At 44.2% G+C, this 14073-nt stretch overlaps 2 protein-coding genes across 2 annotated transcripts; both read right to left on the bottom strand.

The window, feature by feature from the left end:
- Window positions 1–2074: 2074 nt before the first annotated feature.
- On the bottom strand, window positions 2075–13983 carry LOC149982840 (oxaloacetate tautomerase fahd2, mitochondrial-like). The gene is made up of 8 exons (XM_090237734.1): window positions 13886–13983; window positions 4337–4602; window positions 4026–4248; window positions 3617–3676; window positions 3354–3516; window positions 3148–3256; window positions 2848–2935; window positions 2075–2475 (listed from the first exon to the last, which is right to left on the bottom strand). The coding sequence occupies exons 2-8, from the start codon at window positions 4600–4602 to the stop codon at window positions 2413–2415; spliced, it is 972 nt and encodes a 323-aa protein (XP_090093860.1). The 5' UTR covers window positions 13886–13983; the 3' UTR covers window positions 2075–2412.
- Window positions 10738–14065, bottom strand: fahd2a (fumarylacetoacetate hydrolase domain containing 2A). Its single transcript, XM_021606280.3, has 8 exons — window positions 13886–14065; window positions 12999–13264; window positions 12688–12910; window positions 12279–12338; window positions 12017–12179; window positions 11811–11919; window positions 11511–11598; window positions 10738–11138 (listed from the first exon to the last, which is right to left on the bottom strand). Exons 2-8 carry the CDS (start codon window positions 13262–13264, stop codon window positions 11076–11078), a joined length of 972 nt encoding a protein of 323 aa, XP_021461955.2. The 5' UTR covers window positions 13886–14065; the 3' UTR covers window positions 10738–11075.
- Window positions 14066–14073: the final 8 nt, after the last annotated feature.

The raw sequence follows: 14073 nt of genomic DNA, 5'->3' as shown, positions 1-14073 counted from the left end.
ATCAGCTCCTTTGTCTTGCTCACATTGAGGGAGAGGTTGTTGTCCTGGCACCACACTGCCAGGACACCACTCTGATCTCCTCCCTATAGCCTGTCTCAGTGTTGTCGGTAATCAGGCCTACCACTGTTGGGTCATCAGCAAACGTAATGATGGTGTTTGAGTCATGTTTGGCCATGTAGTCATGGGTGAACAGGGAGTATAGGATGGGACTAAGCATGCACCCCTGAGGGGCCCCAGTGTTGAGGATCAGCATGGCAGTCATGTTGTTGCCTACCCTTACCACCTGGGGGTGGCCCGTCAGGAAGTCCAGGATCCAGTTGCAGAAGGAGGTGTTTAGTCCCAGGGTCCTTAGCTTAGTGATGAGCTTTGTGGGCACTATGGTGTTGAACGCTAAGCTGTAGTCAATGAACAGCATTCTAACATAGGTATTCCTTTTGTCCAGGTGGGAAAGGGCAGTGTGGAGTGCGATTGAGATTGTGTCGTCTGTGGATCTGTTGGGGCAGTATGCAAAATGGAGTGGGTCTAGGGTATCCAGGATTATGGCGTTGATGTGAGCCATGACCATCCTTTCAAAGCACTTCAATGCTACCGACGTGAGTGCTACGGGGCTGTAATCATTTAGGCAGGTTACCTTCGCTTCCTTGTGCACAGGGACTCTTGTCAGGGAGAGGTTGAAAATGTCAGTGAAGACACTTGCCAGTTCGTCCACGCATACTTTGAGTACACATCCTGGTAATCTATCTGGCCCACGGCTTTGTGAATGTTGACCTGTTTAAAGGTCTTGCTCACATCGTCTACCGAGAGCATTATCACACAATCGTCGAGGAACAACTGGTGCTTTCATGCATGCTTCAGTGTAGCTTGCCTCGAAGCAAGCATAAGGCATTTAGCTTGTCTGGGAGGCTTGCGTCCCAGGGCAGCTCGCGGCTGGGTTTCCCTTTGTAGTCCGTAATAGTTTGAAAGCCCTGCCACATTCGACGAGTGTCAGAGCCGGTATAATAGGATTCAATCTTAATCCTGTATTGAATCTTTGCCTGTTTGATGGTTCAACTGAGGGCGTAGAGGGATTTCTTATAAGTGTCTGGGTTAGTGTCCCGCTCCTTGAAACCAGTTGCTCTAGCCTTTAGCTCGATGTGGATGTTGCCTGTAGTCCATGGCTTCTAGTTGGGATATGTACGTATGGTCACTGTGGGGACGACGCCGTCAATGCACTTATTGATGAAGCCGATAACTGAGGTGGTATACACCTCAATGCCATTGGATGAATCCCAGAACACATTCCAGTCTGTGCTAGCAAAACTGTCCTGTACCGTAGCATCCGCGTCATCTGACCACTTCTATATTGAGCGAGTCACTGGTTCTTCCTGCTTATTTTTTGCTTGTAAGCAGAAATCAGGAGAATAGAATTATGGTCCATTTTGACAAATGTAGGGCGAGGGAGAGCTTTGTATGCGTCTCTGTATGCGGAGTAAAGGTGAACCAGAGTTTTTCCCTCTGGTTGCATAGGTGACATGCTGGTAGAAATTCGTTAAAACGGATTGCCTGCATTAAAGTCCCTGGCCACTAGGAGCACTGCTTCTGGATGAGCACTTTCTTGTTTGCTTATGGCCTTATACAGCTGGTTGAGTGCGGTCTTAGTGCCATCATCGGTTTGTGGTGGTAAATGGATGGCTACGAATTATACAGATGAGAACTCTTGGTAGATTGTATGGTCTACAGCTTATCATAAGGTACTCTACTTCAGGCAAGCAATAATTGAGACTTCTTTAAAATTAGATATAGCGCACCAAAATATCTTCGTCCAGTTCGAGGTAAGTATTCACTGTTCTGTAAGTTCCAAATGTCACTTGACTGGTCCCAAATGGCACCCTATTCCCTATATAGGGCACTACTTTTGACTTTTGGTCCCTAATAAAAAGTAGTCCACTATGTAGTAAATAGGGTGCCATTGGAAAGCACAGTGTTATAGGAGACATGATTTCATGAAGACTAGTCACACATTTAGCCATGTGAGTGGTACTGTAGTACCATGACAGTATATGTTTTGTATAAGAAGGATCACAGAAAACAAGAATAAAGAACTTGCATTTATAAAAGTAATCTATTCAATTCTATAGACAATCCACAAAAAATTGCAACTTCAGTTAGATTGATAGTTTACAAACCTAATTCACCATCTTTGGCTGTTTACACAGGCAGTCTAATTTGGATCCTTTGACCAATCAGATTAGAGCTTTTGCCAATAATTGGGAAAAATATCATAATTGAGCTTCCTGTGTAAACAAAGCCTTTCAAACATGGATTAGATCTGATTTATAGTAGACTAGATTAATGACACTTGGGTCCAAAGAGAGCTGAATCAAGATTGAAGAGAGAGCTGTCCAATAGGCTGGCTGTTTCATAGGTTAGAATTCAGACAACATTGTTGCGTATGACCCCGACCTGGTCTATTTGACATTCCACCACATCTCCTTTCTGAAACACACAGGAACACTTCATTACACCTTTCACAAGACAGGGCCACAACAGGCAACGCTTGTAACTCTTGTGCCCTTTTTGATCTTTTCAGATCTATGGGAAGTGCCTAGCCCTATAAGAGCTTGGGGTGGATGTGGAGTTCATTACTACTATATGTAACAATATGGATTCATTCCAGGCTAACTACATTACAGACATATGTCAGATCTTAAAATGCTTGGATAGGTGTTTAACATATCAGCTAACCAAATCATATGATTTAGCAATCAGTCGTAGTGGCACACAACCATTGATTGATTCATTACAACATCTGCAAAGTAGTTAGCCTGGTACACAACAAATGTCTTTATATAAGTGTGTGATGCTGACCTTGAGGAAGACAGGTGGGTTCCTGAACACACCCACACCTGGAGGAGTCCCCGTCAGAAACACGTCACCTGGAGACAACGTCACAAACCTAACACAGGAGAAAACACACACATGCAAATCTTTGTTATCATAGAGCAACTGTAGACTACTCCATAGCTGTCACAAATATTGGTTTTGTGATGACATTGTAACTCAGTTGTCATAACTGTTAGTGACTGTTATGTATACCTTGTGATAGAGGGCTCAAGTAAAGTATTACCATCACAAGAACTATGAACACATTGTGTGTGTGTCACTCACTGTGAGACCCAGGCCACCACTTGCTCAGTCTTAAAGATCAGCTGGTCAGTGTTGCTGTTCTGGACTGCAACTCCATTTACCAGACAGCGGATACCCAGGTTATGGGGGTCTGACGACAAACAGAGATACATGTTAGCAACCACTCTGCCAAAGTAAGCAAATTATATGTATACATTTTATCTTGTGTTTCTTCCTGCCTCTCTCACCCGTCACAGCGGAGGTGGTCACTAAGGCGGGGCCGAGAGGACAAAAGCTGTCAAAGGTTTTTCCCAGCAGCCACTGGTTCCCGTTGCGTTTCATCTGCCAATCACGTGCGCTGACATCGTTGGCAACGGTGAAACCTGCCACGTAAGACATAGCATCCTCTTCCTTGGAGAAAGAGTTGGGGGGGAGGGGGGGTAGGGGGGGGAAATGAGCTCATCTGTGGGACATGAAACCCCTGTGTCTGTCAAGTTCTATTCAGACTCACCTTAATGTGTTTCCCCTTTCGTCCAATCACAAAGGCTAGCTCCACCTCCCAGTCCACCTCCTTCAATCAGGGATAACCAGGAATAATCCATCAATTAAGTTATTGAATGCAGAAACTGTATAACACCCAGGCTACAGTGCCTCTGTACATTATAATTGTATCAGAAACGGATCTAGGATCATGCAAATCTACTGATTCTCAATCTTCTCCTCTGAGCCTGACAGGGGTCGTGTTCTCCTGCTCAGAAGTTGCATACAACGTCATCGACTGTGCCGTCAGGCACCAGATTGCTACAACATATTATGTGGTTAGCTGATACGTAAAATACCTATCCAGGTGTTGTAAGATCTGGCATGCTTCAGCAACGCCTGGGCAGAGGAACACACCCATTGACTAAAGCTGCTCTCACCTGGCTCTCGTCAGGCAGTGTGATGTCATCAAAGGGCCCAGTAATGGCGCTGGGGAACTTGCTGAAGATGATTGGCTCTTTAGGGATAGGGGCGTTCTGCTCAAGGCAGTGGTCCCGGTAGTTCATCCCCACACACACCACTTTCTCTGGGGCTAGGACTGGGGACAGCAGCCTCACCTCCGCAAAGGGAACCACACACTGAGCAGGACTAACCTCCAGTGCCCTGAGAGAAAGAGGATAGTATGTGCTCTGGGTGGAAAGGATGGCTACGGACAAGCAACAAGACAGTGTGTGTGTTGTGTATGTGTTACCTCTGTGCACACTGCATGCCCTTCGCTCCCATCTCCAGAAGCTCTCTCATTGTCATGGGCATCGAAGGGTCAAAGGCCTTAAGGTCAACGACCCCTAGCCCCTCCCCCCGATCAACGCCGACTCTAACCCCTCCCTCATCGCCTTGGCGGCAGAACTGCACCAATCGCATCGCAGCGCCACACACTCCCCGCCTACCGGGGATAGCAGACAGCCTATCAGACAAGCTCCTCGAGATGAGAGACAAGGAGTGAAGAGGAAGTCTCATCTAATGAGAACAGAGAGCAGAAAAATACTGAGAGAGAAAAGCAAAGACAGCGAGTAAATGTACAAAAAGGAAAGAAAGTGAAGGGGTGAATTTAATAGTTTCAGAACACAGGGTGGGCTAAGAATTGTCCAATCCCAATCAATAATGACCACCGTTATGTTTTGAGGAAAAAGGGGGAGGCTTGCAAGCCTAGGAACACCATCCCAACCGTGAAGCACGGGGGTGGCAGCATCATCTTGTGGGGGTGATTTGCTGTAGGAGGGACTCGTGCACTTCACAAAATAGATGGCATCATGAGGTAGGGAAAATTATGTGGATATATTGAAGCAACATCTCAAGACATCAGTCAGGAAGTTAATAAAGCTTGTTTGCAAATGGGTCTTCCAAATGGACAATGACCCCAAGCATACTTCCAAAGTTGTGGCAAAATGGCTTAAGGACAACAAAGTCAAGGTATTGGAGTGGCCATCACAAAGCCCTGACCTCAATCCCATAGAAAATGTATAGGCAGAACTGAAAAAGCGTGTGCGAGCAAGGAGGCCTACAAACCTGACTCAGTTACACCAGCTCTGTCAGGAGGAATGGGCCAAAATTCACCCAACTTATTGTGGGAAGCTTGTGGAAGGCTAACTGAAATGTTTGACCCAAGTTAAACAATTTTAAAGGCAATGCTACCAAATACTAATTGAGTGTATGTGAACTCCTGAGCCACTGGGAATGAGAAATACAAGTCTAAATAAATCCTTCTCTCCTATTATTCTTACATTTCACATTTTGAAAATAACGTGGTGATCCTAGTTGACCTAAGTCAGGGAATTTTAACTAGGATTAAATGTCAGGAATTGTGAAAAACTGAGTTTAAATGTATTTGGCTAAGGTGTATGTAAACTTCCGACTTCAACTGAACAAGAACAATTGAGACAAGCTCTGTGTTTGTGTGAAATAGGTGTGATAGGTCAGTGAAAAGTGTCTAGCAAGGTTTTTTTAATATACATATGCTATTTTTTGTTTGTTTTTATGAAACCTAGAAATGTGTGTTTGTTTTTCCTGAATCCATCATTGATCTACTTTCACTAACATGAAGCACCACAGTCCATCAGAAGTGATACGGATCATAATGATTGAGAACTCTACCTTTAAAACTAACATGTATGCAGCCCTTATTTTCATTGGTGCCAATAGCACCCAGGCTGTTTTAAGACACTGCAGAGAAAAACATGCTCTTCAGTCACAATGTCAGAAGACCTCTCTTATATGACACATCACTTCCACCTCGTGGTGGTCTGAACAAATAGCAGCATTTGAAATCTGAGATGTGGATGACTCACAGGCTGTGCATTTTACCTCTGTTGCACTTTGAATAGTTACTAGCCTTCAGCTCTCTCTGTCTCTCATTAAGATGGATTGTTTAAATCTGAGGTTTGTACGACACAGTTAACACTTGTGTTTGTATATGTGCTACAGGAGAGGCCCTCACTGTGTGTTGGTGTGAGTGCATGTGACTATCCAGGTATCACCTAACTGCCAGACACTAAACATTTCCAAGACTTAATTTGTATCTACACTACAGTAAAGCATCAAACTGCAGAAGATACAGATATTTAATACAGATATCATACAGATATCTGATTGAATCATGGAGACCAAACCCACCATTGTCCATACAGTTCAGGGGCCTCATTTATAAGCATTGCTTAAATTTCACACTAAATTTCTGCATGCGCTATTTCTGAAAAGACTGCCCATGCACAAAAATATTGAGATTCATAAACTTGGAGCACAGCATACATTATGCATGTTTCCGGTGGTGGAAAAAGTACTCAATTGTCATACTTGAGGAAAAGTAAAGCCAACTTCAAATAAAATAACTCAAGTAAAAGTGTAAGTCACCCAGTAAAAAACTTAGAGTAAAAGTCTAAAAGTATTTGGTTTTAAATATACTTAAGTATCAAAAGTAAATGTAATTGCTCAAATATACTATCAAAAAGTATAAACAACAAAAAAAGTATCAAAAGTAAAACTAAAAGTATAAATAATAAAAAAATCCTTATATTAAGCAAACCAGATGTCATAATTTTTGTTTAAAAAAAATACAGATAGCCAGGGGCACTCTCCAACACTCATACATAATTTACAAACTAAGCATTTTTGTTTAGTGAGTCCGCCAGATCAGAGGCAGTAAGGATGAACAGGGATGTTCTCTTGATATATTTTTCAGATGGGACGTTAAACGGGTGTCCTGACTCTGTGGTCACTAAAGATCCCATGGCACTTATCATAAAAGTAGGGATGTTAACCCCGGTGTCCTGACTAAATTCCCAACCTGGCCCTCCAATTGGCTCATTCATCCACCCTCCTCTCCCCTGTAACTATTCCCCAGGTCATTGCTGTAAATGAGAATGTGTTCTAAGTCAACTTACCTGGTAAAAAAAAAAAAAGAGTTAAAAAAAAATGAGTTGGATTTTCCATAGCCCCGGGAAGTAGTGGTGCTGAGGGTGATTCAGCACCCCCTGAAAAATCAGAATAAAAACATATGGAAATAATATTTTTGCACAGAGTAGTGCACTGGGCCTTTACCAGTATATGTAAACTGATATAAACATCTGTAGCCCTGGCAAAAACATTTTTTTTTTGCATCTACACTTGGGCAAAAGACAAGGTAGTTGAATAATTAGGAACAGTATCTTGCAGGATTCAACAGTAGGAATTGTAAAAGTTTTTGCCCTGTCCCTTTCTCTGTGATTGGCATTCTAATTGAATCCAGAAAGAACAAAATCCTGTCCTCAAACATTTACATCAAAAGGTGAAAAATGATGGGCAAAGACACAAAACATCCACAACAAATAAAATATTTTTCTTGATCAAATAACATGGACAACAGACACTTTTTGTGCAGTATCAATATACCATCCATACAAACCACTTAATATTGTACATAGGCTGGTCATCTAGGTTTGGTACCTGTAGACTTTCCATTACCATGAACAAAAACAATGTACAATACAATAATTGTGCACATTAAGACACACGTGGTTTGTGATATGATGATGTGGCTCAGTTGGTAAAGCGCTTGCAACGCTAGGTTTGTGGGTTTTATTTCCATGGGGAGCAGTACAAAAAAGTATGAAAATGTATGCACTCACTATTCAAATCAAACTTTATTTGTCACATGCCGAACACAAAAGGTGCAGACCTTTCCGTGAAATGCTTACTTTACAAACCCCTAACCGACAATGCAGTTCAAGAAAGAGTTAAGAAAATATTTACCAAATAAACTAAAGTAAAAATAATTCAAAAGTAACACAAAATAACAATAGCGAGGCTATATACAGGGGGTACCGGTGTCAATGTAGGGGGGGGGGGGGGGGGGGGGGGTACAGGTTGGTTGAGGTAATTTGTTCATGTATTATAGGTAAGGATCAAGTGACTATGCATAGATAATAAAAAGTGAGTAGCAGCAGTGTAAAAACAAATGTGTGTGGGGGGGGGGGGGGGGGTCAACGTAAATAGTCCAGGTGGCCATTTGATTAATTGTTCAGCAGTCTTATGGCTTGGGGGTAGAAGCTGTTAAGGGGTCTTTTGGTCCATGACGTGGCGCTCTGGTTCTGCTTGCCGTGTGGAAGCAGAGAGAACAGTCTATGACTTGGGTGACTGGAGTCTGACAATTTTGGGGGCTTTCCTCTGACACCACCTAGTATATAGGTCCTGGATGGCAGGAAGCTTGGCCCCAGTGATGTAGTGGGCCGTACACACTACCCTCTGTAGCGCCTTACGGTCAGATGCCGAGCAGTTGCCATACCAGGTGGTGATGCAACCGGTCAGGATGCTCTCAATGGTGCAGCTGTAGAACGTTTTGAGGATCTAGTGACCCATGCCAAATCTTTTCAGTCTCCTGAGGGGGAAAAGGTGTTGTCGTGCCCTCTTCATGACTGTCTTGGTGTGTTTGGACAATGACAGTTTGCTGGTGATGTGGACACCAAGGAACTTGGAACTCTCGACCCGCTCCACTACAGCCCCGTCGATGAGAATGGGGGCCTGTTCGGCCAGCCTTTCCTGTAGTACACGATCAGCTCCTTTGTCTTGCTCACATTGAGGGAGAGGTTGTTGTCCTGGCACCACACTGCCAGGACACCACTCTGATCTCCTCCCTATAGCCTGTCTCAGTGTTGTCGGTAATCAGGCCTACCACTGTTGGGTCATCAGCAAACGTAATGATGGTGTTTGAGTCATGTTTGGCCATGTAGTCGTGGGTGAACAGGGAGTATAGGATGGGACTAAGCGTGCACCCCTGAGGGGCCCCAGTGTTGAGGATCAGCATGGCAGTCATGTTGTTGCCTACCCTTACCACCTGGGGGTGGCCCGTCAGGAAGTCCAGGATCCAGTTGCAGAAGGAGGTGTTTAGTCCCAGGGTCCTTAGCTTAGTGATGAGCTTTGTGGGCACTATGGTGTTGAACGCTAAGCTGTAGTCAATGAACAGCATTCTAACATAGGTATTCCTTTTGTCCAGGTGGGAAAGGGCAGTGTGGAGTGCGATTGAGATTGTGTCGTCTGTGGATCTGTTGGGGCAGTATGCAAAATGGAGTGGGTCTAGGGTATCCAGGATTATGGCGTTGATGTGAGCCATGACCATCCTTTCAAAGCACTTCAATGCTACCGACGTGAGTGCTACGGGGCTGTAATCATTTAGGCAGGTTACCTTCGCTTCCTTGTGCACAGGGACTCTTGTCAGGGAGAGGTTGAAAATGTCAGTGAAGACACTTGCCAGTTCGTCCACGCATACTTTGAGTACACATCCTGGTAATCCATCTGGCCCACGGCTTTGTGAATGTTGACCTGTTTAAAGGTCTTGCTCACATCGTCTACCGAGAGCATTATCACACAATCGTCGAGGAACAACTGGTGCTTTCATGCATGCTTCAGTGTAGCTTGCCTCGAAGCAAGCATAAGGCATTTAGCTTGTCTGGGAGGCTTGCGTCCCAGGGCAGCTCGCGGCTGGGTTTCCCTTTGTAGTCCGTAATAGTTTGAAAGCCCTGCCACATTCGACGAGTGTCAGAGCCGGTATAATAGGATTCAATCTTAATCCTGTATTGAATCTTTGCCTGTTTGATGGTTCAACTGAGGGCGTAGAGGGATTTCTTATAAGTGTCTGGGTTAGTGTCCCGCTCCTTGAAACCAGTTGCTCTAGCCTTTAGCTCGATGTGGATGTTGCCTGTAGTCCATGGCTTCTAGTTGGGATATGTACGTATGGTCACTGTGGGGACGACGCCGTCAATGCACTTATTGATGAAGCCGATAACTGAGGTGGTATACACCTCAATGCCATTGGATGAATCCCGGAACACATTCCAGTCTGTGCTAGCAAAACTGTCCTGTACCGTAGCATCCGCGTCATCTGACCACTTCTATATTGAGCGAGTCACTGGTTCTTCCTGCTTATTTTTTGCTTGTAAGCAGAAATCAGGAGAATAGAATTATGGTCCATTTTGACAAATGTAGAGGGAGAGCTTTGTATGCGTCTCTGTATGTGGAGTAAAGGTGAACCAGAGTTTTTCCCTCTGGTTGCATAGGTGACATGCTGGTAGAAATTAGGTAAAACGGATTGCCTGCATTAAAGTCCCTGGCCACTAGGAGCACTGCTTCTGGATGAGCACTTTCTTGTTTGCTTATGGCCTTATACAGCTGGTTGAGTGCGGTCTTAGTGCCATCATCGGTTTGTGGTGGTAAATGGATGGCTACAAATTATACAGATGAGAACTCTTGGTAGATTGTATGGTCTACAGCTTATCATAAGGTACTCTACTTCAGGCGAGCAATAATTGAGACTTCTTTAAAATTAGATATAGCGCACCAAAATATCTTCGTCCAGTTCGAGGTAAGTATTCACTGTTCTGTAAGTTCCAAATGTCACTTGACTGGTCCCAAATGGCACCCTATTCCCTATATAGGGCACTACTTTTGACTTTTGGTCCCTAATAAAAAGTAGTCCACTATGTAGTAAATAGGGTGCCATTGGAAAGCACAGTGTTATAGGAGACATGATTTCATGAAGACTAGTCACACATTTAGCCATGTGAGTGGTACTGTAGTACCATGACAGTATATGTTTTGTATAAGAAGGATCACAGAAAACAAGAATAAAGAACTTGCATTTATAAAAGTAATCTATTCAATTCTATAGACAATCCACAAAAAATTGCAACTTCAGTTAGATTGATAGTTTACAAACCTAATTCACCATCTTTGGCTGTTTACACAGGCAGTCTAATTTGGATCATTTGACCAATCAGATTAGAGCTTTTGCCAATAATTGGGAAAAATATCATAATTGAGCTTCCTGTGTAAACAAAGCCTTTCAAACATGGATTAGATCTGATTTATAGTAGACTAGATTAATGACACTTGGGTCCAAAGAGAGCTGAATCAAGATTGAAGAGAGAGCTGTCCAATAGGCTGGCTGTTTCATAGGTTAGAATTCAGACAACATTGTTGCGTATGACCCCGACCTGGTCTATTTGACATTCCACCACATCTCCTTTCTGAAACACACAGGAACACTTCATTACACCTTTCACAAGACAGGGCCACAACAGGCAACGCTTGTAACTCTTGTGCCCTTTTTGATCTTTTCAGATCTATGGGAAGTGCCTAGCCCTATAAGAGCTTGGGGTGGATGTGGAGTTCATTACTACTATATGTAACAATATGGATTCATTCCAGGCTAACTACATTACAGACATATGTCAGATCTTAAAATGCTTGGATAGGTGTTTAACATATCAGCTAACCAAATCATATGATTTAGCAATCAGTCGTAGTGGCACACAACCATTGATTGATTCATTACAACATCTGCAAAGTAGTTAGCCTGGTACACAACAAATGTCTTTATATAAGTGTGTGATGCTGACCTTGAGGAAGACAGGTGGGTTCCTGAACACACCCACACCTGGAGGAGTCCCCGTCAGAAACACGTCACCTGGAGACAACGTCACAAACCTAACACAGGAGAAAACACACACATGCAAATCTTTGTTATCATAGAGCAACTGTAGACTACTCCATAGCTGTCACAAATATTGGTTTTGTGATGACATTGTAACTCAGTTGTCATAACTGTTAGTGACTGTTATGTATACCTTGTGATAGAGGGCTCAAGTAAAGTATTACCATCACAAGAACTATGAACACATTGTGTGTGTGTCACTCACTGTGAGACCCAGACCACCACTTGCTCAGTCTTAAAGATCAGCTGGTCAGTGTTGCTGTTCTGGACTGCAACTCCATTTACCAGACAGCGGATACCCAGGTTATGGGGGTCTGACGACAAACAGAGATACATGTTAGCAACCACTCTGCCAAAGTAAGCAAATTATATGTATACATTTTATCTTGTGTTTCTTCCTGCCTCTCTCACCCGTCACAGCGGAGGTGGTCACTAAGGCGGGGCCGAGAGGACAAAAGCTGTCAAAGGTTTTTCCCAGCAGCCACTGGTTCCCGTTGCGTTTCATCTGCCAATCACGTGCGCTGACATCGTTGGCAACGGTGAAACCTGCCACGTAAGACATAGCATCCTCTTCCTTGGAGAAAGAGTTGGGGGGTAGGGGGGGTAGGGGGGGAAATGAGCTCATCTGTGGGACATGAAACCCCTGTGTCTGTCAAGTTCTATTCAGACTCACCTTAATGTGTTTCCCCTTTCGTCCAATCACAAAGGCTAGCTCCACCTCCCAGTCCACCTCCTTCAATCAGGGATAACCAGGAATAATCCATCAATTAAGTTATTGAATGCAGAAACTGTATAACACCCAGGCTACAGTGCCTCTGTACATTATAATTGTATCAGGAACGGATCTAGGATCATGCAAATCTACTGATTCTCAATCTTCTCCTCTGAGCCTGACAGGGGTCGTGTTCTCCTGCTCAGAAGTTGCGTACAACGTCATCGACTGTGCCGTCAGGCACCAGATTGCTACAACATATTATGTGGTTAGCTGATACGTAAAATACCTATCCAGGTGTTGTAAGATCTGGCATGCTTCAGCAACGCCTGGGCAGAGGAACACACCCATTGACTAAAGCTGCTCTCACCTGGCTCTCGTCAGGCAGTGTGATGTCATCAAAGGGCCCAGTAATGGCGCTGGGGAACTTGCTGAAGATGATTGGCTCTTTAGGGATAGGGGCGTTCTGCTCAAGGCAGTGGTCCCGGTAGTTCATCCCCACACACACCACTTTCTCTGGGGCTAGGACTGGGGACAGCAGCCTCACCTCCGCAAAGGGAACCACACACTGAGCAGGACTAACCTCCAGTGCCCTGAGAGAAAGAGGATAGTATGTGCTCTGGGTGGAAAGGATGGCTACGGACAAGCAACAAGACAGTGTGTGTGTTGTGTATGTGTTACCTCTGTGCACACTGCATGCCCTTCGCTCCCATCTCCAGCAGCTCTCTCATTGTCATGGGCATCGAAGGGTCAAAGGCCTTAAGGTCAACGACCCCTAGCCCCTCCCCCCGATCAACGCCGACTCTAACCCCTCCCTCATCGCCTTGGCGGCAGAACTGCACCAATCGCATCGCAGCGCCACACACTCCCCGCCTACCGGGGATAGCAGACAGCGTATCAGACAAGCTCCTCGAGATGAGAGACAAGGAGTGAAGAGGAAGTCTCATCTAATGAGAACAGAGAGCAGAAAAAATACTGAGAGAGAAAAGCAAAGACAGCGAGTAAATGTACAAAAATGAAAGAAAGTGAAGGGGTGAATTTAATAGTTTCAGAACACAGGGTGGGCTAAGAATTGTCCAATCCCAATTAAGGAAGTATTGAACCATTTCTGTAGATAACCTCAAAGTGCAGTAGCCTATATACTGTCTTATGATGCAGTAAAGTGACCCATGAGTTCAGAGCTCTAGCGTAGCTAGTTGCACTTTGACATATCAGGAACCCGAATATGGACTGAGCAAAGTCATTTCCAAAAGAAAGATAAACCCTTGCGGGTTTCTTCAAACTCTTAGTTGCAATGTAAATTATTGTAATGAAACAGCAGGGAGCAGGTCTCGAAGCCTCGACTTTCTAGCCCGAGGTCCGGCGCGCTGTCGACTGTGCAGCAAAAGCATGCTCGTGCAGCACGGACGATTTCCGCGATTATAAACCCAGGGTCGTTACATTATTTTATTAGTGATAACATTATCACCCTGACCGCAAACTCTACTCCTGTAGATAACATACATGTACAGTATCTTTACAATCAAGACAATATAAAGTCGCACAGTATTCAGTTAAAACCGTCCTACCTGATCACCAGTGATTACTGACTCTGCAAATGCAAAATAACCACAAGCCAACAACAATGTTGCACAACCAAATCTGCAAATATATTAAAGTCAATCAAGAGTCGCTAATTTTACTGATATCATATGGTCAGTCAGGTGAAAAGTCTAATAAACCGTCTCATTCTTGCACTTTGGACCAATGATCAGGC

The sequence above is a fragment of the Oncorhynchus mykiss genome, chromosome 6 (assembly GCF_057628025.1).
Source record: "Oncorhynchus mykiss isolate SJ-2025 chromosome 6, ASM5762802v1, whole genome shotgun sequence".
Classification (NCBI taxonomy): domain Eukaryota; kingdom Metazoa; phylum Chordata; class Actinopteri; order Salmoniformes; family Salmonidae; genus Oncorhynchus; species Oncorhynchus mykiss.
The sequence above is the reverse complement of the archived record's forward strand: the minus strand, read 5'-3'. Positions and strand labels throughout refer to the sequence as shown.

What these genes read in the sequence shown, in the direction of transcription:
- LOC149982840 (XM_090237734.1), bottom strand. Translation starts at nt 4,602, where the DNA reads ATGAGACTTCCTCTTCACTCCTTGTCTCTCATCTCGAGGAGCTTGTCT. An exon ending in GACCACCTCCGCTGTGACGG is followed by an intron (nt 3,257 to 3,353) that starts GTGAGAGAGGCA and finishes GTTTGTCGTCAG; the next exon opens with ACCCCCATAACCTGGGTATC. An exon ending in GTGGTGGCCTGGGTCTCACA is followed by an intron (nt 2,936 to 3,147) that starts GTGAGTGACACA and finishes CTCCTGTGTTAG; the next exon opens with GTTTGTGACGTTGTCTCCAG.
- fahd2a (XM_021606280.3), bottom strand. Translation starts at nt 13,264, where the DNA reads ATGAGACTTCCTCTTCACTCCTTGTCTCTCATCTCGAGGAGCTTGTCT. An exon ending in GAAAGGGGAAACACATTAAG is followed by an intron (nt 12,180 to 12,278) that starts GTGAGTCTGAAT and finishes TCTTTCTCCAAG; the next exon opens with GAAGAGGATGCTATGTCTTA. An exon ending in GACCACCTCCGCTGTGACGG is followed by an intron (nt 11,920 to 12,016) that starts GTGAGAGAGGCA and finishes GTTTGTCGTCAG; the next exon opens with ACCCCCATAACCTGGGTATC.